General features: G+C 44.8%; 2 protein-coding genes across 2 annotated transcripts in view; both read right to left on the reverse strand.

Annotated features, from left to right (window-relative positions):
* Positions 1–978: 978 nt before the first annotated feature.
* Positions 979–25,268, reverse strand: YWHAG (tyrosine 3-monooxygenase/tryptophan 5-monooxygenase activation protein gamma). Its single transcript, XM_089493480.1, has 2 exons — positions 24,892–25,268; positions 979–4,482 (listed from the first exon to the last, which is right to left on the reverse strand). Exons 1-2 carry the CDS (start codon positions 24,976–24,978, stop codon positions 3,826–3,828), a joined length of 744 nt encoding a protein of 247 aa, XP_089349606.1. The 5' UTR covers positions 24,979–25,268; the 3' UTR covers positions 979–3,825.
* The window catches only part of SSC4D (scavenger receptor cysteine rich family member with 4 domains), a 35,169-nt gene continuing 23,930 nt past the window's right edge, over positions 14,657–25,895 (reverse strand). The window contains exon 12 of the mRNA XM_089493477.1: positions 14,657–14,728. The gene's annotated coding sequence lies outside the window, so the exon portion shown is untranslated. The remainder of the gene's footprint in view (positions 14,729–25,895) is intronic.

The raw sequence follows: 25,895 nt of genomic DNA on the forward strand, positions 1-25,895 counted from the left end.
AGTGTCCTCAAGTTGGAACTGGCGACTGTAAGTTTGACGGATTAAAAAGGAAAAATTATTAAAATGCTTTAAACCACTAAAGAAATTAAAAAAGATGGAAGGAGAAAGATGGAGATAAGGTCACAGTTCAACGATAAAGAACTGATAAGAACACCACAGAAAAGATAGAGAGAAACTATAGGGAGGAAGGATAGTAGCAAAGAGATTAAAGGGAAGATAATAGGGAGGACAAAGGATAGTACAAAGATAGACTATAAATCGGAAGCGAGGAAGTCGGAGTGATCTGCCTGTTTGACTGTATGAATGTTTGTTGTCTTCATGGCCGGCATCCATAGCTTTTTGTGGGTTTTTGGGGCTATATGGCCATCTTCTAGAAGAGTTTATTCCTGATGTTTTGCCAGCATCTGTGGCTGGCTTCTTCAGAGAAAATGAAGACGAAGAAGATGGCATCTTCTCTGAAGATAGTTTGAGGGTAAAGTATGTTGGATGAAGGTTTGGGTAAGGTTGAGGAGAGGAGAGGTTAAGGAGGAGAAAGGAGATTATGTTAGAGCTAAGGAACAGAGGAGGGAATGGAGAAGAAATGAAGTTTGAGAAGAAGAAGGGCAAAGGGGGAAGGAAGGAGGAGAAGAGATGATTGGAAAGAAAGAAAAGAAGAGTGCGCAAATGTATGGAAGTGTATGGAAATTACAATGGCTTTGTGTTTATATGTGAAATGATTAATAAAATATGTTCAAACCAAAAGTGTCCTCAAGTTGGTTTCCAAACATCATCAGCATCACTTGCCTGATGGTCTCTGTGTAAAGGAAGGGGCATTAGTTACCATATCCATCCCTTGGGCAAAGGCTGGGCTTTGGTGGGTACCACGCATCCCTGGCAAGGCCCTGCCCACAGCACCCCAAAGACCTCTGGGTCCCATCGCTCCCAAGGATTAAAAAAGGCAGACTCCGAACACAAGACGACCGCGAAGTAGCGCTGACATCAGATCTGTAAGTTTATTTGCTTCAATGTACGACGGCTACATAATGACTCACATTCATGATATTCCATCACTGAGGAAAAACTGCTAAGAATGGTCCGTGTGTGAAATAATCCCTTACAGAAACACGGAGTCGGAGGAAATCATAATCATAATAGTATCATAATCATAATCATCATAATCACCGATTTAGACCTTAAGAAAGAGTTTCACCGCAGAACATGACAGAAAAGCACAAACAAAAAGGCTCATTCGAAGAAGAAGAAGAAGAACATCGCCATTTGTCTCCTACACTGTAATAGTTATAATTTCACCGCGACGGACACCAGACATTAAGATTAAGCTAACACTGGTGTTGTTTTTTTATTCTTTTGCTTTCCTTTTTTATTTTTTAATATCGTTATTATTCTTATTCTTATTAAAAAATAATAATAATAGAGAACGCAATCGGAGATAAATCGCGCGTCACGATAGATAGCAACATCCAGAAACAGATCGGTTTTCGTTACGTTCAACTATTTGGTAGAGCAAACCTTTTTAAACCCTAACCCTCCTCCCCCCCCCCGAAAAATAAAACAATAAAGGAGAAAGAAAATAATAAATTAAAAAAAAACCTTCGTTAAAAAATCGTCGAAGACTTATCTGTCATAGGAATACGCAACATCTACAGTATAAGTTAATAAATTTCCAAGCTACTTGATAGAAATACGACACCAGCATGCACAATAGTTGTATCGATAGAGTAATGGAGCAGTTAGTTCATTTCACTGGAGAGAGAGAGAAAGAGAGAAAGAGAGAGACAGTTATCATCATAGGCAAGTGCATTTTCTTTTAACGGAAAAAAGAAAGAGAGAGAGAAGAGAAAGATTGGAACCATTCAAGCTGCTCACAAAGTCCCCCCCAAAATCCCCCGCCCTCCGAATTTAGCCCTCTTGTGCGGTCTTTTCCCCCTGCATAAAGTTTGCCTTAAAGCAGCCAGAGCTAAAAGCTAGGGGAAAATATATCTATCTATCTATATATATATATAATGTATGTATATATATCAAGGAAGGGTTGTTGTTGTTTTGTGTAATTCCAGTAAAATCACACTTCCAAACCAAAGCCAGGGACACACACACACACGCGCAATTGCTGACGCGACGTGGCTGCAAATGAAAAGAGAAGCGGAAAGGCGTCCCTCCGGTGCGCAAGGTTTCGGTCAGTTACCCCAAAATCCTCACTCCTCGGGATCCGAGCGCCAGAGGACCTCGCGCACGGCGCTTTGCGAACGGTCGCGCTGCAACAAAGTACGATTAAACTGTGTGTGTGTTTAAAAAATAGCATCTGCACCGACACCGTGTTACAAGCATTTCGCCACTACCAACCCGTTAAAAAAAACCCGAAACGAAACCCTCTTGTGACAATCTTTGCGACCGCAGGTGACAAAGACGCCGAAGACCACCACCGTGCGTCAGACAAAAAGAGGATACGACAGACGGCGTCCGTACGATGAGCGTCATTCAAAGCCCGGTTTCCTAAAGCTACGCGGCAAAACATAATTTAAGGAGGAAAACAGCGTTGAAATTTCCAAGAATCGTGACGTTTTCTTTCTTCCCCAACTTCCCTCGAAAAGGGCTAGAAAATTTACCTGATTATAGTGATTCCTGGCAAATAGGAGCCTTTAAGAGATTCGGTTTTTAAAGCTCAAGTTTTGGAGCACCTAATGTTGTCCTAGCTTTTTGGAAAGAGCTCTCGCCCGCAGGGACTTCTTACTGACCCAGACTGTTGCGCTTGTACTACAGGGTTACACATGATCAAAAATCCACTGAGGAAGGACTACAACGCTTTTAACCCCAACCCCAGAATCAGAATCGTCTCGGAGAATACGAAGTATTCTCGGAGAGGACAAAGTACGGGGTGAACAAACCCGAAATGGGTTGTCAAGCGCGTTGTCGTTGTTTTGTAACATCGTCCCCCTTTGCTCAATTTATAAAATGTGAATCTTTTTTCTTCCCCCTCTCCTTCTCTTTTCCCCCCGTCGATTCTTGGAACTTTATACAGCCGCTTGCCAAGCACCCATGAAAATGGCTAAGCGTCGGAACAAGATGGCATCCGGGAAGTTAAAAGGTAAGCTCAACCCCGAAGGAGAATGGCAAGCCGAAAAAGAAGAAGCAACGCAACTTTACACTCGATGGCTTGATGTCAAATATATGGCTGTCGTGTAGAAATACTGTAAACTGTGGCTTAGTGTTAACACCGCAAGCTATCTTAAGTATCCCGACGAGAGAATTTTAGTTGTTTTGAGTCAAGGGCTTTCTTTCTTTTTAAAATTAAGGGGTGTCCCAAAACTTAGGGCTGGTAGAGGAGACGCACACAAGATGTGTGTGACGTTTTTAACTAGCGGGGGGGACATTTTGTTAAAAGAGATGGATGGAAACTTTACTGGAACCACAGAACTGCTTCTCTAACAGATAGGAAAGACGACGAACCAAACAAACGACGGAGAAAAGAAAAAGAGGGCCATTCCGTTCAAGTTAGTCATCCTCAACTTCATGTATGCCTAGCGATTTGAGATAACTTAAAGACAGCTCCCCTTGTATTAATTGTCTACAGAACAGTCCATATGCCACTGTGCGGCTGCCATTCCCTTTAACATACCCAGCCAGCCTGACTTTCTCCACTAGTGGTGTTTTGGCAAAAGTGTCAAAGAGGCAACCAAAGACAGGTTTGGGGGGAGCCTCCCTGGAAGGTCGCCCCTCCTTTTTCCCCCTCCCCCACCCTTGACCCCCTCCCCCCCAAAACTGGTGGGAAAAAAAATAAAGACTGCAGTAGTAGCATCGGCGTGCGGCTGCCAGTCCATCCGAGGGAGTCTAGTTGTTGCCTTCGCCGCCGTCGTCATCTTGCTGGTCGCTTGTCCAGAGCGTTAGGTTGTCGCGGAGGAGCTGCATGATGAGGGTTGAGTCCTTGTAGGAGTCCTCGTTGAGGGTGTCCAGCTCGGCGATGGCGTCGTCGAACGCCGTCTTGGCCAGGTGGCACGCCTGCTCCGGGGCGTTCTGGATCTCGTAGTAGAAAACGGAGTAGTTGAGCGCCAGGCCGAGCCGGATGGGGTGAGTAGGCTGCATGTGTTCCTTGCTGATCTCGTGAGCTTCGCTGTAGGCCTTCTCGGAGGACTCCACCACCGTCGCTCTCTTCTCCCCGGTGGCCACCTCAGCCAGGTAGCGGTAGTAGTCCCCTTTCATCTTCAGGTAGAAGACCTTGCTCTCGTACTGGGTCTCGCTGCAGTTCTTGATCAGGTAGTTGTCGAGGAGGCTGAGCACATCCTGGCACACCGCTTCCAACTCTTTCTCGATCTTCTCACGGTAAGCACGCACCATCTCAATCTTCTTCTCGTTGCCGTCGGCGGAGGTCTTCTGCTCAATGCTGCTAATGACACGCCAAGAGGAGCGCCGGGCCCCAACGACGTTCTTGTAGGCGACGGACAGCAGGTTCCGCTCTTCGTTGGAGAGGGGCTCGTTCAGCTCCGTCACCTGCATGAGGGGGAAAAGGATGACACAAGACGCCTGGTTAGACCTTCTGCTTTTTGCTTGGACCCTTGCCACTTCTCTAGACAACACAATTCAGCAAAAGACCACCTGCCAGCAACTCCTAGCAGATGATATTTTAAGGTGATGCCATAGACAAAATTACCCTTGGAATGGGGAAGAATTGGAGGGGAAAGGAAGAAGGCAGGCAGTAAAAATACGGCAAATTAAAATGGTTGTCAAGCCATCTGAGGAGTCCTTATAGGCTGGGAGGTGATACAGATATCATCCTCATTAGGTACACAAAGAAAACAACTGAAAATATTAGAAACAAGTGGAACAGGAATATGTAGACTGACTGCACAACCTAATGATGCTGCTTTGAGGGTGATGCCTGGAAGGATGGCAAGAGCCCAGAACTAAAGATGAACCCAGACCCAAAAGAAAGGTATCTGGAAGTCAAAACCACAAAGTAATTATGGCAAGAAGACACAGGAAGGAAGCCAGCCAAGCGGAAGAGGGCAGAGAGGAACACATCTGCTAATGGAGATAATGAGTGTCCTCCACAGAGAGGACAAATGGAGAGATTTGAGAAGCTGGAGAGACCAGTAGTACCACCAATACCTCATCCCTGGATTTTCACACTATTCTTTACTAGACCTAGAAACGCTTAAAAATAAGAAGTCCTCTCAAGGTTCTCAGCCCCATAGTCACTAGAAGAGGTTAAACAACCTAGTGCCCCCTCCAGACTACAACCCCTCTAATCCCGAGTTGCATTGTCTGGTACTTATAAGGGTTGTAGTCCAAATGCATCACAAAGCCGTCCGAAAATCCCTACACACATGGACTCAGCAGCCATCAAAACCAAGCAAGGCATTCTCCATTAATACAAAGGGAGTGTGAGGGCTGTGTGTGTGTGTGTGCTTATCCTTGTAGAAATCCCCCAAATGTCAGACCACCAGCTTTCTGGGCATCTGGGGAAGTTGCCATCTTCTGGCGCACTAATCCCATGTTGGGTTGATCCCAGAAGAAGCATCCCGCAGGCGACGGGAAGCACAGAGAGGCCTCAGCGCCACAAATTCAATGCTGTCTATACTCCCTTCCCCTTGCATCCCAAATGAGAGGCAGGCATCAGCAGAGGCAGGAAGGCTGCAGCCCTCAGGAACAGCGCCAGGAGAGGATCTCAGCCATGATCAAGCAAGGAGGATCGTATTTAAGAATGTCACTCTCCCCCTCCAGTCACTTTACACACAGCACTTCTCTATTTTGGGCCATGAAACAATTAAATCTTTTGATCGTTTCTTTCAGACAGTGCTGGGCACGTTTTAATTGGACAGCCGTAGCCACGCTTCAAGGGGACCCTGTCCCTTGACGGTCACCCTGAGATATGGTCTCTGCAGCGGAGAAAACAGCATTTAGGTGTCCTCCATGCTTAAAAATCAGGGGGAGGGTGGGGAAATGCGCATTTCGGTTGGGCAGACGTTGGCTGCGACATCCTCCTTCCCATTTTTAATCTGCTTTAATTGCGTTGAGTGCTTTGGATCATTTCAACTGCTTCAACTGATTTGGTTGCACGCCACCCCGAGACCACACAGTGTAAGACAACTGGACTTTCACAAGAGCCCAGGTGTCCCAATATTGTGAGCTAACAGATGAGACAAGGATAAACCTCCAGATCTTGGCCATAGTCTGGTTGTAAGTACTTCTACCTTGCTACATGTTCTGGAGACAAGTCAGAGGACACAGGAATATGAGCTACAAGTGGCTGGCCTGAAAATAACTTCAAATACGCACCAGCCCCTCGACGGGTTCAGATTCCTCTCTACCACCTTTACCTTTTCAAAAACAAACGATCTGGATGCAGAAGGACAGGGATACCACAAAGTAGGCAAGCAAGCCATAAAAGCCCTGCCTCCCAGTTCAGAGGCTGCACTATCCTAAACTGATCTTGGTCAAGGCAAGGTAAAGAGACACCAGCATAGCATGGAAGTGAAGAGAGATGGGAGCACATAGGTTATGGCTGGCTTTAACAGCCATGCCATCTTCTCCTTATGGGTGAAGAAGGGTGCTGCCCATGATGTGATAGTAAACCAAGTGCCTCCGGACATTGTGACTGCAGGGCAAGCCCCTATTACTTATCCTCCTTTTCTTCTAGTTCTTGACTTGTAAGCAAACCAGAGGTTCCTGTGTGCTTCTTCACAAGCCTCTCCACAAAACCTGGGGATCTCTCCAGGCCAAAATGAAAGCCTCCACCAGCACCATAGATGGACTTCTCCCATTACTAAGACTTCTGACAGAGTTTCTTCTGAATATTTCCCTGGAATGAGAAGTGGTGGATGATTAAAAAGAAATCTCGTGACTTATTTTCCATTGTGATCCCCCCTTTACAGGCATTACTGGTTGCCAGTATGGTGTCCTAAGAGATTCGTGCCGCTTCTGCATTCCAACAGAAGGCCCAGGATACTTGTGGCAGTCAACTTAGCTGCAAACTGAACTCTGATTTATAGACTACTTCACTGGAGTGTCATTCAAGACAAGCCCTTAAGAGAGTGCTTGATGTCAGGGTATCATTTTCAATCTGTTTTCAGCAACCAGCCCATTCTGATCACAGGCACCTTTTCCTCGTAGCAGAATGTAATATTAAACCCTAATTGTGAAGTTCTCCCTTACCATCAAGATCCACCTAGAGATTGCAATAATGCTCTAGACAGCATCAGCACTTCTGAAAGCTATTAAGAGAGAATGCAGGAGCGGCTCCAATTTTATCCTCCCCTCGCAATGCAGTGGAAATGCACCACAAAGTACTGAGCGCAGCATAGTCCAAGACCTGGTTGAAGATGAACAACCAGACAAGATGGTGAAGTTCTCAACAGGACAAGAAGGAAGGAGCTCATTCAGACAGAACACTAAACTCTGGTTAAGAATGATGCAAGTGAATCTTGATGCAAGTGAATTACTGCATTAAGAACAATGCAAATGAACTATGGTTAAGAATGATGCAAATGAAGTGGACCCTCGGCTTCCAATCTGGCCACTTCGAAAGCCTTTGCTTCAGTTTGAATAAACCATAGTTTAACAGGGAACGGTTACACTTGGCGCAAGGCTTGTAATTCAAGCTCTCTTGCTAGGCCAAAGCCATGGTCCAGTGCCAAGACTGTTACAAAGATTTTGTTACCAGCCTCCTTCAAAAGGGATTCCTGTTCTAATTTCAGGAACTATTAAAGTTGCAACTGCTCACATGGAACTTCCTACCTTTCCTTACACAAATCAGGGAAATGTACAGCTTTGGAAGCTTCCCTGGCCTCAGTACTCAACTAATACACGCTTCTCTAGTGTTCCTGTGCCTTTCTGTCCAAAACTTCTTGGAAGAGCGTGGGATTTTTGTTGTTGTGGGTCTTTTTTAGGGAAGCACAGGGATTCAGCAGGGCATTTAAGTCCACGTCCCGGATAAAGCTTGAGATTATCAAGAAAGGATTTGGGAACGGAAGACAAAACGAAGATCTGCAACCTGTTTAACATGCATATTTAATATATACGTATATTGCCTCTCCACAACCGGAATTTAAAATATACCCACCTAAAACACAGTGAGTATTTCAACGAACAAAGGCTCATGTCCACAACGGGGCAGAAATTACAGTAGTCGCACGTTTCAAAAGCAAATGAATTGGTCTTAAGCCAGCAGTGGAGAGCTCAAAATGTCAAACTAAGACCAGAAAGAAAAAAGGGGCTCAAATTCCCATTCATGATGTCCACTGGATGACCTTAGAACAGTTACAATCTCCCAGGATAATCCACTCTCAGGAGGTTGTTTGGAGGCTAAAATACAGGGAGGGGGAACAACTATGCAAGCTGCCCTGGAGGAAGAGTGGCATGACGCTATAGTAATGGTTTTTTTAGAATATGAACCAGTGGACTCAAATGCCAAGAATAGAGACTCCACCTAAACGTCAGGAAGAAGTTCTTCGCTGTAAGAACTGTTCAGAAGTGGACTATGCCGCCTTGGAGGGTGGCAGACTCCCCATCTTTGGAGGTCTTTACACAGAGGTTAGATGGCACCTCTCAGAAGGGCATAATATTGAGTCCAGAAAATGCATGGCAAGAGGCTGGAGCAGAAGACCCTTGTGGTCTATTCATTCTTCTTTTTAAGGGGGGAACACTAACTGTATGAGAAAGAAAAGTGCAGTCCATGAGCTGCGTGTAACCCACTTGCCAAGCCCCCAGAGCTCCCTCCGTTTTTTCAGGTGAAGCATCATCCAGACAAAACCCCAAAACACCATCAGGAGCAATGATGTTATTCAAAACACCACCCAATTCACCTTGAAAATCAGCAAATACTGGGTGCCACCGCCGCCGCCGCCCCTGAGATGAAAACTAGAAAGCCATTACAAATCGTTTCCAGGACTGATTTTCTGCCAAATAAAACAGGAGGTAGGGCACGCCTTGGGCCAATATACCACATACATACCCACACCCACCACTCCTACTTTACAGACACACGCATTCAGGTGGCTTTTTTCTGTATGGCCAGAGCCACACCAGGAACTCACTAAGGATCACCCATCAAATCACCAGAGTCCCATTTTGAGCAAATTGCTACTGGGCGACCATTTTGGCCATTATGCTGTGCCCTTGACCACCATGCCATGCCAACAACTGAGCTTGAGGCTGCCATGTCGGTTTGAGGAGAGGCTTGCTAAGGAAAAGATCACCCGAAAAGGGCTCATGCTGTCCAATATCCCCAGCACACACAGAGAATACAAGACACATCACACATGTGGGTGGCTTTTGTATATTAGGTTTGTCGGGGGTATCAAATTAATCCTCCACCTGTTCTTGCCCATCTCCGTCAGCTCACCGGTCCAGGGCCTCCAAAAACGTCTTAGGTTCAACTCAACGCTATGGAGAGCCAGCAACACAACCACTCTTCTGGGCCTCTGCTACACAGGAGAAAATGTAGTATTAAAGAAAACCGTACAGATTTAGGGGCTGGCCGGATCCTGATATCTGAACAAGACTTGAGGAGCAGGAGGAGAGAATCCTTGATTTATCCCTGCTCCAATGGTGAGGAGGAACTGGACAACCAAGAGGCTGCCAAGAATGCTAAGACATTCTGAGAATCTATGATGAAGAGAGAGGCCACAATATAGAAAAGTATTGAACGAATGAACAGGATTTGGGAAGCACATTTGCTCTCTCAACATATATATGCCTGTTAAGAAGTCCTTCAGATGTGCTCTCCTCAAACTAAACCAAGTCTCTGAACTCCAGGGCAATGCTGACAACCAGCCATGAAATGACTACCAATCCTGCCAGCTCCTTTGCTCATCTCTTAACTCTAATTTATCTATGGCTGCCTCCACTCTCTCTCGCCCCATGTCCACACCCACCAAGTCTCCTCAACAAGACCCTTATCGTTCCAAAGCAAATGCAGTTAAGAGACTTCTGCCGCAAGGGAACCGCCTTGCCATGGCTGCTGGAGACAATCCAGGGAGGAGAAATGCATCTGGCTGGCCTGGCTTCCAAGCTAAGATAGGGACTGTAGACTGCAGGCTTATTTTTGGACTATTTTCAAGCCATGGATGGCTGAATCTGTGGATGCCGAATCCATGGTACATACCACGGTGGGCCACTATCTAGGGTAGGAGCAGAATGGCTCTCCATAGGACAACACTTGTGAGCCTGAGTGGTGCAGTGAGCATTGGTGAGCAAGACCAGAGGGACCGGCGTTCAAATGGCTGCTGAGAACATAAGGTGGGAAAACAAAACATACATCATTTTGCGCTCCTTGACAAGCTATATCCCTTCCTCTTCTTTGCTGCAACTACAACACAGGGAGGCATTACAGAGGCTGGCTTCTTTAGGCCACATGCTGTTGACACATTTTGTCAAGCCACTGCGGACACTTAGTTTACAGGCTCTAAGGAATGACCAAAGCATACGAAAAGACTCCATTCGGGGATCAAAAAGATTCCGTAAGAGGACTACTCAAAATTAACTGCTTACCCCATTAAAAAAAAGAATCCCAGATCAAGATGCTTAGAAAACATTAAGTCAATTTCAATCACAGACACCAGGATAGTTCATGCAACCATATAAAAATCCCAGCAATTATTCTTCATTGATGCAGAACCTGAAATATATTTTTCTATGTTGGCCAATGAAGACGCCTCATGCCAGTGTGCAAGGGACTCAATCAGCGCTGTTGCCATTCTCAAAGACCCTGAACCCAACAGCTTTCTATGCAATCCGTGGATCTCTGTGGTTTCACCGTTCCATTAAGGTGCATTTGGTACTTCTGCTTAGACTGAGTGAACCATGTGTAAGGCACTGCTGAAAACAGCCTTGCTATTCCAGCTGAACAGAGATTGCTTAATCATTTCGGAAGATTTCCAATGAACTGAAACCAAAGGCAAGAATGAGGAAAGCTTTGGCGTTCCATATACATTCCTAGAACGGACCTAGGATGTACTGCTGTCTGGGACGTTCTGGTTCCATTCTGGAAATGTGCAAGAGAATGGACTTTACAACTAGGGCAACTAGATGCTGGAATATTCTCCCTAGAGGTTTAAATATTTGAAGGATATGATTTTTCTGGGATCACGCAATTATGGATTCTTAGCCGCAAGGCTAGTAGGTTGATCACTCATTATCCCACCTTTCAGCTTTGTTAGGCATTGAGTCCATTCATCCACATGCTGGCCCTGTAGACAACATCTGCTGCTAATCTTCCATGCTGCATTACTCTGACGGAGAGCATGTGGCCCTCCAGGGAGTGATGGACTCCGGCCCCCATCTTTCACCACCGTCTTTGCTGGCCAGAGCGGATGGGAGCTGCAGCCCCATAACACCTGGAGGGCCACATGTGCCAGTGCTCCAGGAAATTATACAGTTCCTCTGTATTTCTATGAACAGGCGCCCACCTAGGACAGATTAACTCAAATTCCCTTGGCAAGAAAATGGTGCCCCAAGGGAACTGAAGTTTCACAGTCGGAGATGAGAACACATCGAAAGGAAGCGCTTTGCAACATTTACGGTCGCCTATAGGCTGCCTGCTTTAATTGTGCCAATTCAGTAATGTCCCCACAGTGATCAGAACATGTTTCAAAAAAGAAACACTATCCACGATGGGGGAAAAAGTTGTGGTTGGGCAATGCCAACCAAAGTGACACATAACGAACGGCATGCAATTTTGCAAGTTCTCCAGGACCAGGTGAACCAAAAAGCAAGGGATGCAGGTCAAAACAACACTACAGAGTAAGGTGAAATGTTGCGCCCACAAGGTCTTCATTTTAAGATTGCAGACGGAGTGCATGAATCACGTCTATGTTCTCCTGTTGTTGCAGTACACCTAGGATCTTGGATGCAGCAGCAGTGACTGGCCCACATTAGAGAAAATATTAAGGCCAAAACTGAATCCGCCCTACTTAAGCAAAGCGCTCACCAGAAACGTTTTTCACAAAGGAGGGTTTGGGAGAATAGAGGCCAGAGCAGTTGCAAGAGTTCCCCCGAATCTTAAGGTTCATCCTTCCAAGAACATTGTGGGCCTCTGGCGCTCTTACTATCAAGGCTCAGGAGAGCAGATTCACTCGCGACAAAAAAACATACCTAAAATCTGAAGAACGTAGAAGTGAACAGAAGGGTGAGTCACACAATCCAAGTGACTGCTAGAAGGGATGAATAATCTTAACCCTTCCCATTCTGAATGGCAAAGCTCCTATGAATTAGAGCAACTGTTAACACTGAGAGCCAGAATGATGCTGGAGGAGATCAGAGTTCGATTCCTCTTTGGCCATGGAAACCCATTGGCTCATCTTTCCACTTTAAAGCACACAACGGTCCTCTAAAGAGTGTTAACCAAAGGCAATTTCCAGTTCAGATATATAGGTGCAGCTCAGTTGAGAAAACAGATCTATGTTCCTGGACATTAAGAGTTTGTTTCCTGTCCCAACGTGTTTCATCAAACTTGTTTCTTTCTGAACTAACAATATGCATACGAAACAACCGGGTTGAATAAACCTTGCTGAAGCAAACAAGCACATTTGAGCCTTCTAGGCATCACTTAAAAGCTTCATTCATGATATATGTTTCCCTCTCTAGCCTTCATTTTGGTTATGATTTCCATTTTGCTGGCCAAACTTAGATGTTTTTAAAACATGCTGTTGAGGGAGGTCTATCTACTCTCTCCATAGGAGTCCCTATGCCTCCTTCTTCTTGAGTGCAGAGCAATTGACTGCTGAGCATTAAAAGGAGGCAACTTGCATTAAACTGCTCAGTTTGGAGGTTGTTCTTTCAACTCCAAGCTGTCCCTTTGCGAAACAGAACAGAAAGGGTGTGAATTTCAAAAGGTGCTGCATCTGCTTTTCCAGGTGGAGGACGAATGCAGAGGGTTTTTTGGGTATATGCATTTCGATGGTGTCCCTGTATCAGCTCAAATGGGAATGAAATAGGACAAGGAGACCAGAACACCTCAAAAGGCAACCTTATTTGATCGAGGAAACTGGATTCATTCTTGGCCCTGATGATACTATGAAGGAATGGGAAGAGCAGAAAGAAATGAGGCGGACTGAAACGGACTGTGCCCTGCCTTCTCACAATTAAAAATGATTCAAGACATATATATTGCCATGCAGTAATAAGGATTTCTGAACACAACGTAGAAGGGGGAAAAAAGAGAATTTATTCCAGCGGTGCACCGCGCAAGCGCAAATAAACCATTCATGTGATTCGCAGAGACCACAAAGAAGAGGCTGAAACAGAACGCTTTTCCCAACCTTCAAATGACATTCTCTCTCTCTCTCTGTAGTAAGGTCTCATCCCCCAAGACTTCATTATGAAGTTAGTCAGCTATCCAAACTTAGACCTTGCTTCACTGCTCCGGGAAACCATATCATGGCATTTAATAGCATCTGACCTAGAATTCAACATGGCCTCGTCGGAAGGCTTAATTTGGGTGGTTGCTAAGTGGCTCGAGATGCAATTTTCCAGAAACATTGACAGAAACAGGATTTGGATGAAAACACAACTGAAGCAAGGCCAGGTTGAGTATCCCTTATCCGAAACGCTTGGGACCAGAAGCATTTGGTAATGTTCGCATACACACATTTTCAACAACATTAAATGTTGGATTTAACCAACCACTGCCGCCCTATGCCATGGTTAATATGTAAGGATTTCAAGCAGCGCTGGAGCATTTGGGATTAGGCATGCTCAACCTGTAGTATTTAATTTCAGAGAATATCCTTTGGACTCTGCTAACTACTGCAACCTCACCATTGAAGTGCATACTTCTTTTTAGTCTCTCTATAGGACACTTACCTTCGTCATGGAAAAAGTTCCACTTTTGTTTCTAATTCCCATTCTCAATTTCTGTAGGTTTCTTTACCAGACTGTGCAGCATTTAAAGCCAGAAAATAAAACCAGCCTCTAATGGCTTTTGCTTCTAATAATTAGAAACGCCTAATGGTGTTTGCTTCTAATAAATAGGAATTCATAGGCCACTAAATATCCCAAAGGCACCAGACCCTTGGAAGCCAAGCAGGGTCAAACCTGGTTAGTACTTAGGTGGGAGACCACTAACAAATGGGAGGTGCTGTAGCCTAATGTATATATTTGACTATAAGTCGACCTCATGTATAAGTCGAGGGCAAATATGTGGAGTCACCATAAGTAGGCAAGTGACTTGGAAGACACATCTACACACACAACTGAGGATTGAGTAGGCCTCTGCGGATCTTTCCTCTCAGACATGTCCCTGTCTGGCGGTGTCAGTCTCTGCTGTCACTGTCCTGGACAGTGACCAACGCTTGACTACTGTGATGAATTTTAAATTCGTCTGCCCTTGCAAAGAGTTTGGAAAGTGGTACAAGATACAACAGGAGCTTCATTGAACATTTACTTACAAGGATTTGCTCTGGCTGTCAATGTGTTTTGGAGCATATTTCAAGGGGTTACTGAACAGGCTGTGTACGACTTGTCTGGGGCTACATTCCATCAACATGAGCCCTCTGGTCACTAAGGTTTGGCTAGATGTTTCAAGCAAGTGTAAAAGATAAGTGCTTTCACACTTCCCCACTCTGATCTAATATAACGCCTTAAATTTTCCCTTCTGCTCTGAGTTACAAACCTACCTCCTAGGCTCACCTGCTTTGGTTAGCTGCCTTCTCAAGACTGCCTCTTCCTCTTCTAGGCTCAGTTACGTAGGACGCAGAAACCTTTCTACTATCTATTTCCTCGGGAAAGCGTCGCTTTTCTAAAAATGCAGTTTCATAAATTAGTTTGCAATTAGTGTCAGTCAAAACGAGAAGTTCTGAAGTTGCGAGTCATCTACAAAAAGGAGACACCCCCCCAAGGAAACCGTGTTAATGTTTTGGTGAAGATAGGATGGGAGTTGTAGACCTCTCCCTCAATGAAGGCCTAACAAGACAAAGCTAAAATTTGAAGAACGCATTCCTAAAATGGTACATAAGATTAAGGGCAAGGAGTTTTTCCAAAGCAACAACACACTCCCCATGTTCATGTTGTTTTCTCTTATCTTTTCCTACCTCTTTTAAAGTCTAAGCAACTTCACTAAAGGCAGCCAGATTCTCCAGTCTGCTTAGCCCTTCCATATTAAGAAAGCCCAGTGAATCACCGTTCAAGGCTCTCTCGACACAACATAACCTTTGTGCACCAAAAGGACTGATTTTATTCCACTGAAGTTCCTATGCTTTTCCTAATATGTAATTATTTGGAAACAGCCAACACAATTTCGTTTTTCATTAGCTAATTGTATCGCTGTTCTACAATCTGAAGGAGGAGGTCTTCAATGAACCATGGGAGCTACCGCAGCCAGAACCCCACCATTCAGGGATTTGCCATTGTCAGCTTCAAAATAGGCAAACGGTATGGAAGTGACTCATTTTTCAGCATCATGAGGTTGTCCTTGCAAGACTGCCAGGGAGGCTGGAGAACGTATAATGCTCTGCTGAAAAGCGGAAGCGATGCCTTGGTTATCTGGCTAGGTTTTAGAAGTGTCCCCAATGCTTTTTGGGGTAATAAACCCAACATATATCCTGCTGTACATAGGAAGCTTTCACAAACGGTGCTTCGTGTGATGTATTTTGCAGCAGCCAAACCACAAGGAGTGGACAAAGCTAAAAGAACAGCCTCCACGGATAAACCAACTAAATCATTATGACCTCTTATTATTTATTATTATTAGCTTTATTTATATAATCACAGATCAAAACCTCCCACCCAATGAAGAAAAGGATGGAAAGGGCTTGTCACATACAAAGGCATATATAAAGAGACAGGACACACACAAAGGGCGAAGTACAGCAGAAAAAGGAGGGATATCCAGGGAAGCAGCAAAGGGAAAACGTTGCACACTCTGTTTGAGATTGAAAAAGCCATGCAGTCCTGTTGCTATGGTGAAAGAGAAGGCGATGTGCCCTCGGAGGTCTTCATGTTTACTGGTCTATAATATTTTAATCCCGCACATGTCTGCCTAATAGCTACTTGGCCCTGAGCCGATATGGGCTGGAGCATGAGCTGAGCCTCGGGGAGAGGCACATTTCAGGTGTTCGTTGGTAAGCAAGGCAGCATCCAAGTCTTCTCTGCCCTTTTGCTGGACTGAGCTAGCTCCGCTTTAAGGCATGGCATCACTGCCAGGACATAAATCATCCCTGAAGGGCACTAGGTTGGGAAAGGCTTTGGAAGAAACCATGTTGCCGGCACGGCTAACCCACAATCTAGCTTCAGGAACCTACATGGCTTTACAACTTACACAGCCAGAGGAGGAACCCGAAGATCATGCGCCTCAGTGCTCACTACATAAAATGAGACTGTCTGTACCAAGTGTCCAGAGATAAAAGTTAAAGAGGATCATGCGACCAGGAGTAAGCCTTGTGAAATGCACAAGCATCCGAACTACATGTGCAGGAGCATTGGAAGGACTACTATGAAACACAAGAGTGTTAACCTTAGAAGTGTGTCCCTCTCCAAACAGTTTCTGACTTATGGCGACCCTATCATGGGGTTTTCTTGGTGCGGTTTGTTCAGAGGATGTTTAGTCCATAGACACCAGAGGTTGGAAATGTTACTTCCCATAAACCAAGGATGCTAGTTTTCACCTTTAAAAGTGACTGGTCCCAAGCAAATCCTACACACAGCACAGATTTAGCCCAGAACTACTTTGCAACCTGAATAGCAAGTTCTTTATATGCCATTGGTAGAAGAACCAACTTACTGTATGAAGGCTGGGCAATGTTTAAAAATGCAACATGAACAAATGAAACAGTGATTCCCAAATTCTGGTTCTCCAGGTGTTTAGGACTTCAGCTCCCAGAATCCCCAACCCTCTTGGCCAATAGCCTGGGATTCTGGGAGTTGAAGCCCCAAACACCTGGAAGCCCCCAGTTTGGGAATCACTGCCCTAGCCTAGAGCATCATGTTATTCCTAGGCCAACTACGTTTCCTCCTGAGCTTCAAGAAACATGGCTCACTAGTTCATCACCCTTGTAGTTGCTAAGTTCAGTCAACTCACTCTTCAACCCCTTTTTTCATCCGGACCAACGGCTAATACCTTTTTCTTAAATGCCCCAGTAAGCACTGGTTGTACAGGAGGCTGTTTCTGGGTTATGTCTGGACCAAAGACTGCTGTTACTTACTAGCTACATGCATTCTGGGATGCACATCTGGGTGTAGCATAAATGACAAGGAGGTGTATCGCTTGCCTGTGCACTTTGCTGCCTGTGGTCCTTTGTGCATCCTGGTTGCACACCTTACAACTGGACCTCCCCAATGTCATCCAAGGTAAAGCCAAGCCCATTGGCCAAAATCCAGTCCTGAAGGTTTCTCGCAGCAACATAATGCACTGGCAGCGATCCTGACCCTGTGAAAAATTAAACAGACTCCTCAGTAGCCCCGCTGTGTTACATCATGATCCAACAGAGTCCGGCCATCGCAAAGGGCAGATTTCTGATCTATCTTTGTATAGCCATGGCACGGTCAAGCGTATGGCACGTTAAAGGTCACTTGTAACATCACACTTTGCCCTTAATGCTATTATTACATTTTGGACACAGAGGGACAGTCACAAAAAGGGTTGAGGCTACTTCTCGTTCTAAAGGGAGCGAAACAGAGCGGGCCTTTTGTGCTGTTTTCTACCACAACTGGGGGAAAAACAACAACAGTACAGTGTGGCGGGTTAATTTTGAATATAAAGACGTTGCATTAAGATACAGTACAGCGGCCAGGATTAGGAAAGCCTAGTAACGTTTCATTGTGGCCTAAAGGATACCAACATTGGAAATAAGAGGCCTTAGTGTATTATGCACCTTTGCATAAAGTTTAAATTGATTCCAAAATGTTACCAAGATGGAGCCAACACATGGCTTTGTGCAGTACTTATGAAATGGGAATTGGCAAGGCTTTCCATCTCCAGAGAGGCTGTAAGAGGGCTGTCTCTACTACAGCTAATGGGTATTGATCCAGACATCCTGTAATAGGCAGCTGCACGATAGCAAGGATGGTGATGATGATGATGATGACGTCCGTTAGGGAGGAGCATGCGGAAGCACCTTCTTGGCAGAGGCTTTCAGGACCAGGGCTACTCCAGATGTTATTGGGCCACAACCCCAAACCATCCTCAACACTACACTGATAGGGTTTGGAGCAGCAAATGACACCCAGCCGCCCCTTGCACAGAAGGCTATCCAGGTCAGTGGCTGTGAAAACCTCAGGGCTACCACAGCCTTCATGCTCCTCTTGTGGCCTTTCCAGAGGCAACTCACTGTTGTTGGGCTGCAAACCCTGTCAGTGTAGTGTTGAGGACACTTTGGAGTTGTGACCCGATACAAGCGGTCTCAAAATGGTGGGCACCTACCTTAGGCGTTCGTTCAGGGCTGTATAAAATGTGGGTGGCAGCGTGTGGAAACAGGGCATTGGACCAGATAAGGCTGTGGACCCTGATCCAAGGTTAGCCCTGAATAAATACCTAAAGGAGGTGCCCAGCACCCCAACCAAGCATCAAAAAGAGCCCATGACCCTCCAGATATGGCAGGGCTTTGACTCCGACCAAACTCTGGTCTCCAGGTCAAACAATCAGGGATGCTAGGAATTGTAGTCAAGCACCTGGAGACCCAAGGAACACTCAAACCTTATGATCTGGTAGCTAACTGTGGTCCAAAACACACTGCAGAAATCATCCAGTTTGAGACTGCTTTAACTGCTCTGGCTCAGTGCTAGGGAATCCTGGGAATTGTAGTTTATTGTGCTCTCTGACAGAGAAGACTCAATGTCTCACGACACTAGTTCCCAGGATTCCCTAGCATTGAGCCAGGGCAGTTAAAGCGGTCCCAAACTAGATTATCTCTGCAGTGTGTTTTAGACCTGCACCAGGGAACCATCTTGAATAAACCTCCCCCATAGAAGGGCTTGTTAATGATAATGCAGAGTCGCAAGACTGAATGTGTTTCTTGCGAAAGGACAAAGCAAAGAGAGGGCCCCACATCCATTTTGTTCTCTGGGACATGTGGTGCCAATCCCGATGCGACCGTACGCTCAGATTTCTGCATTACCTTGGCCAAATGCCATTTGCGCCCCCTTTGCTACCACCTGGGCACACTGCAGCTCCTATTGTTACGTGTGACGTCATTGGGTTGCTACGGAAATGCGCGCGAGGTCACAAGTCCCCCGCACGGCTGGAAGAAAATGGAGCCGGGTTTGAGCAAAGGAGACGCCGGTTCAAGAACCGTCGCTGCTGTGCCCCGGCGCATTTAAAACCTTTCGCCTCCGAGCATTAACCGCCCAAATCTTTGTGCCAGCCTGCGAAGGCTCCCAAAGAGCCAGAGGCCAACGGAGGAGGCTGATGTTTTAGAAGAGATTAACCTCCCCACTTTCCCTTCCTTAGCATTTAAGAAGACGGCTTCGATAACTAGAAAGGCTAGCGAAGACATCAGAAACGTGAAGCTTGTTCTATAAGAGTATTTGTTAAGCAGTGGTTGGCATAATCGAATCATAATGCGGATCTGGGCTGCCAGTGCCTAAAGCAGGACCTCTATGCCGTGCCTCGATGCTGACTGCCGCCAACCCCAAATGGTTTTAGCCACTAGCTGTGTCTTTCTAATGGAGGAGAGCTTGTTGGCAGTCCCATCCGCTTGACACACACACACAAGGTTACAACAAAATGGTGCAAGAAGAGAGGGAGCAGCCTGGTCCCAAGCAGACTGCGACAATTCTGGATCAGTATTCAGTCTTCATCGGAGAGGGAGGCCAGGCCAGCCTCCCCGAAAGGCTCAGACCTGACTAAGAAGGCAAATGCGAAGAAGAAGCACCGCTTCTCCCCTTTAAAGCCAACCCCTCCCTTTCCGCTCTCCACCCAGTCTAGCCTCTCTCTCTGCAATATGACAAATGCAGAAGCTTCTGGAACCGCTTGACGCTGCTGCCGCCTCCCACCATCGCTTTGTTTGTGAGATCCCAGCAAAGATTTCGCCTTTGCCCGCCGGATTATCGGGACAGATCAAGTTAAAGGGAGAAACCGCTTGCTCTGCAACGTTTAAGAACGGGGATCTAGGGGGGAAATGCTGAAGTGGAAAAGCACACTCACGCACCCAGCGAAATCACTTGCTCTACCACACTTAAGAAGAGTAAAGCCTTCCAAGTGTGAAAACACACTGACCCATCCCAGTGCCAACACCGAACCAAACGCCAAACGTACGTTTCTTTTAAAAGCTAGCCCAAATAAAGACTAATAAAACGACGTAAATAGGGTAATCCAATGGAGATATATATATATATATATAATGGTGGACAGGAAGAAACAGCCCCCAAATAAGCTTCCCCTACAAGTTATATTCTTATATCTCTATTCGCAATCCTAGCTGCCGCGCCTCGTTCGCTCGCCCCGTAAGAAAACGAGGGCGCGGACGGTTTGTAAACCGTTACGGTTACGGGGCGTGGATGTTCTTTTAATGGTCCGTGGCACCAATCTTTCGAGGCGATTCAGTGTCCTGTCGTGAGAGAGAGATTTAAGAGAGGAGGGTGGCAAGTTGCCCATATGGGGAAGGGGTGAAGAGGTGGGAACGCTGGCTGGATTGATGGGGGACGGTGGCAGGGAGTGGCACCAGAAGTAGGTGGGCGGATAGAGAGAGACGGAGAACGGAAAGGGGCACAGCGTCCGCAAGGCTAGCGGTACCCTTTTGGGAAAACCTTACCGGATTGCTCTCATTTGAGACAAAGGAGCAGTCTAGGGTCAGCCACCCAGAACCTATAGATACATACCCTGAAGAGACCGCCCCAATTTCGCACACATTGCTCATAGAAACCATTTTAGCTAGGCCCAATGATAAAGCAGAATGGAGAAGGGGCATCTCTCCTCCATATCCAGGGACAAGGAGATTGGCTATTGTTTTATAGAGGCTTTGTGGGGTATCAATATGCTGGTAAGGAAAAGGGATGGTTTCCTCTAAGGTTGCAGCCATGAAAAGGAAGCAATGCACACACACACACACGCATACGGATACACACAATGCGTACGCAGACGATGTCCACAAACACAGAGTCAAAGGGGATCTAAGGGAGCTGCCTTGGAAACGGCACCCACAGGGTCCGAAATGATTCTTTTGTTAGCAAGAGACTATACCCCTCCGTAGTAAAAAAGGCAGAGGTTGCCCACGGATGGTTGTCAAAAGGGGCAGGAAGGGGCCTTTGTTCCCTATGTCTCTAGGAAGTGTGCCCACAAGGAGGGGCGCTTCCGATCAAGTGGCAAAAGGGAAGGGCGCCCTTCTCCATTTCGGTTCCAGGGCGAGGCTTTTTCGGGGGCGGAGAGGGCAGAGCATGCTGTGCGTGCGCACTTTGCGCTAGGAATGGGGCGCAAATTTAAAAAGGAAACCCCTCACGCATCTATACAGCACACAGTCAGCCCTCTGTATCCTACACATTCCTCGCCCACGGATCCAACCATCTACGGCTCCAAAATGTTCAAAAGAAGATACACACTCCCAAAGGGAAAGCTTGGTTTGGCCATTTTATTGAAGGGACACCATTTTAGATGGCCCTTGCATTAAGTGGGACTTGAGAATCCACGGAGTTTGGTATCCATGGGGGATCCTGGAATCACACCCTGCTGGACCTCAAGGGCCCACTGTATGTGTGTGTGTATTATATGCTTGTGTACTCATTTGCTCGGGTGTGTGTGTGTGTATCTATTTATGTATCTATCTATCTATCTACAGATACATAGATGTGTGAGTGTGTGTGTATCTATTTATGTACAGTACCTCTCTGTCTATCTACAGATACACAGACAAGTGTGTGCATCTATCTATGTATGTATGTATCTGTCTGTCTACACTTACACAGATATGTGTGTGTATAGTGTGTGTGTATCTATGTATCAATCTGTCTATCTACAGATACACAGACGTGTGTGTGTATAGTGTGTGTGTGTGTCCATCTATGTATCTACAGATATAGACATGTGTGTGTATAGTGTGTGTGTGTGTATCTATTTATGTATCTATCTATCTACAGATAGACATATGTGTGTGTAGAGTGTGTATCTATCTATCTATCTATCTATCTATCTATCTATCTATCTATCTTTATACACAGACATGTGAGTGAGAATATAGCGTGTGTGTGTATCTATGCATCTATCTGTCCATCTACAGATACAGACATGTGTGTATAGTGTGTGAGTGTGTATCAATCTATGTACCTCTCTGTCTATCTATAGATACACAGACAAATGTGTGTGTGTGCATCTATCTATGTATGTATCTATCTGTCCATCTACACTTACACAGACATGTGTGTGTAGTGTGTGTGTATATATATCTGTCTACAGATACACAGACATTTGTGTATAGTGTGTATCTATCTATGTATGTATCTACAGATACAGACGTGTACATAGTGTGTGTGTGTATCTAGCTATCTGGATACAGACATGTGAGTGTGAACATATATATAGTGTGTGTTAGTGTGTATCTATCTGTCCATCTACAGATACAGACATGTGTGTATAGTGTGTGTGTGTATCTATCTATCTACAGATACAGAGACGTGTGTGTATATTGCGTCTGTGTGTATATATACATATGCACACACACACACACACACACACATATACGCACCTTTTCCCTCCCTGCAAGCAAAATAAGTGCATACTCACAAGCGCAGTGATATTGGGAGGTTATCATTTTAGACATGTGAAGAAGGCCAGGGAGAAACCCGGCTAGTGTGGCACTTCTATTGCTTTTAGGTGTGGCACAGCAAGGAGGAGGAGGAGAAGAAAGGGGCACAAGGGAGGGCGATACACACAGACACACAAAACACAGATCTTCAGGGGAAACCTATGTGCCTCCCCCCAAAGCATTTGGATATATGTGCCATAAGGGAGGTGGGGGATGAAATATTTTATTGCGCCGTTGGGGGGGGAAGGGGAAAAGAAAGCCCATAGAGTGCCCAATGATCCCCAATGGGAGCCAAACTCTGCCCCCCCCCCCCATTACCCTCCAAAAAAGAGATGATTCATCCTGAGGAGGGCTTTCTCTCCATTTCAGTGCCATTTCGGATGGCAAGCCCTGGAAAACCAGAATATAAGGAGGCATAAATGGGAAAGAGAAGGAGGAGGATGGCATTGGAGAGGGAAGATCGCCCCCTCCATTTGAAAGGAAAGATGGAGGAAATGAAGGGCAAGGAAGGAGAATAAATAGGGCACCGTTGTCCTCCCAAATGCATTCCTTTCCTCTCAGCCTGAAATATACTTATACACATACACACACATATATGTGTATAGATTAATTCATCCCTTACCTTAAAGGGGCTACAGCTTGCCCCAAAATAGCAGTATGCACACATCTAAATGTGAAATATAGATTTCTAATGAGATATATATATAAATCCCCCCATGTGTACATACATATAAATGCAAAATATAGATTTCTAGTGTGTGTGTGTGTGTATGTATGTATATATATATATATATGATTTCTCCCCATGTGCACATACATATAAATGTGAAATATAGATTTCTATTGTTTTATAGATAGATTTCTACATACACATATATATGTGGAAATACCGTATATGTATTGCTGTGCCTGTGTGTGTGTGTGTGTGTGTGTGTGTATGTATATATATATTAACACAAATATAATGGCACTACAGTTTGCTCCCAGATTGCAGCACATGTATTTTCTTTATCGCCTTCACATATAGCTAAATATGTTACACACAAACACACACATATATAGCACATATGTGTTTTATACACACACACACACACATATATATATAGATACACAATGACAGAAAGATAATGATAGGTTGTTAATGATTGAAAGATAATGATAGATAGATAGATAGATAGATAGATAGATAGATAGATAGATGAAGATAATGACAGACAGAGAGATATATGAAGATAGATAGACAGACAGGTAAAGAAATATATAGATAGACAGAGATAGAAGGATAGATAATGACACACAGATAGATAGAGAAAGAAAGATAGATAATGGCAGACAGATAGATAGAAAAATAGATAATGACAGAGAAAGAAATATAGAGGTAGATAGATAGATAGATAGATAGATAGACAGACAGACAATGACAGGCAGATAGATAGATAGATAGATAGATAGATAATGGTAGATAGAAAAAGAGATAATGACAGATATATAGATACAGAAAGACAGATAGAGAAAGAAATATATAGATAGAAAAATTGATGACAGTTAGATATAGAAAGATAGATAGACAGATAGAGAAAGAAATATGGATATATAGATAGAAAGATAATGACAGACAGATAGAAAATGACAGATCAATATAGAAAAACAGATAATATATAGATATAGAAAGATAATGACAGATAGATCTAGAAAGATAGATAATGACAGATAAGAGATAGAAAGATAATGACAGAGAGATAGACAGATACATGGATAGAGAAAGATGGATAATGACAGATGGATGTAGATAGATCTAGAGCTTTTCTCTTGTCCTCCTTCCAAATGGAGGACACCCTCCTCCTTCACAAAACCCACCATCTATTCCTCCCATTTGTGTTAAGCCCCCTCCCACCCTTAAAAAGACAGTTATTATTCCAACCCAGAGACAAAAATAGGTTATGAAAAGGAGGGGGGGGGATACAGAAACACACATTTTTAATCTCCCAATTGGCCCACAAATAATTCATATTAATTCATTTTGGGGAGAACTTGCCCCAATATATATATATATATATATATGAATATAAATATTGTGGCAAGTTCCCCCCCAAAATGAATTAATATGAATTATTTGTGGGCCAATTGGGAGATAATTAAGGTTTTATTTTCTGAGGTAAAAAATGGAGGGGGAAAAGGAGGCGGGCGGGCCCCTTCCGAAGGAAAGAAAGACTGAAAAAGGGGGCAAACTCACGTTCTTCATGGCGGCCGCCATGTCGTCGTATCTCTCCGCCTGCTCGGCCAGCCGGGCTTTCTGCACCAGCTGCTCACGGTCCACCATCTTTGTTAATTTTAATTAATTAATATATAATAGATATATAGATAGATATAGATATAAGCGCAATCTCTCTGTTCTGCTCCCGACCGAACGGAGACAGCGAGAGAATGGCGGCGAGGGAGAAACAGAAAATCAACCGGAAAAAAAAAGAGAGAAAGAGGGAGAGAGTGTGTGTATGAGTGAGGCAAACGGAGCGATCTGATTGGCTGGCCGCGGCGAACGCAGGCAGGTGATTGGTTGGTAGGCTTTCTGCAGAGCGGGAGAGAGAGAGAGACTCCTTCCCCGCTCGCGCCGCGACTGCTCTGAGGGGCGAGGGCAACAAAACTGGCAATCGTCATGGCAGTGGCGGCTTCGCCCTCGCGTTGTGCGCATGCGCCGCCCACACCTACGCTCCTCCTTGCCTGTCAAAGGCCACGCCCTCTTTTTCCATTTAGACCCTTCCTATTAAGAATACGATATATATGGCGTCAAACCGCGATCCGCGCAAAGCACGACGGGAGTTGTAGTTTTTTTCCTCAGCGCAACCCCCCCTTCCACAACTCCTAGAGAATAAATATATGTACAAACAAATAATAACAACAATAATTTATTTGTACCCTGCCTCTCCTATTAAGTTGGATTGCAAGTCCCATCATCCCCATTCCCAGGAGATGATGGGAGTTGCAATCCAACTTAATAGTATATGTATATATGTACATATATTTATTATTGACCTCATTAATGTATAAACTTATCAGTTTCTAATGCTGTCTATCATGTTATTTATACAAATAAACATTTTATTATTATTATTATTATTGGCATTAGTATTTATTGACTTTATTAATGAGACTGACTTTATTAATTTATTGGTATTTATTTGTATTTATTTATTTATTTATTTATTTATTGGTGTTTAATTACTTTATTTATTTACTTAT

This window comes from Sceloporus occidentalis, unplaced genomic scaffold (genome assembly GCF_023333645.1).
Source record: "Sceloporus occidentalis isolate IW3139 unplaced genomic scaffold, rSceOcc1.0.p SCAF_64, whole genome shotgun sequence".
Classification (NCBI taxonomy): domain Eukaryota; kingdom Metazoa; phylum Chordata; class Lepidosauria; order Squamata; family Phrynosomatidae; genus Sceloporus; species Sceloporus occidentalis.

What these genes read in the sequence shown, in the direction of transcription:
- YWHAG (XM_089493480.1), bottom strand. Translation starts at nt 24,978, where the DNA reads ATGGTGGACCGTGAGCAGCTGGTGCAGAAAGCCCGGCTGGCCGAGCAG. An exon ending in TGGCGGCCGCCATGAAGAAC is followed by an intron (nt 4,483 to 24,891) that starts GTGAGTTTGCCC and finishes CCCCTCATGCAG; the next exon opens with GTGACGGAGCTGAACGAGCC.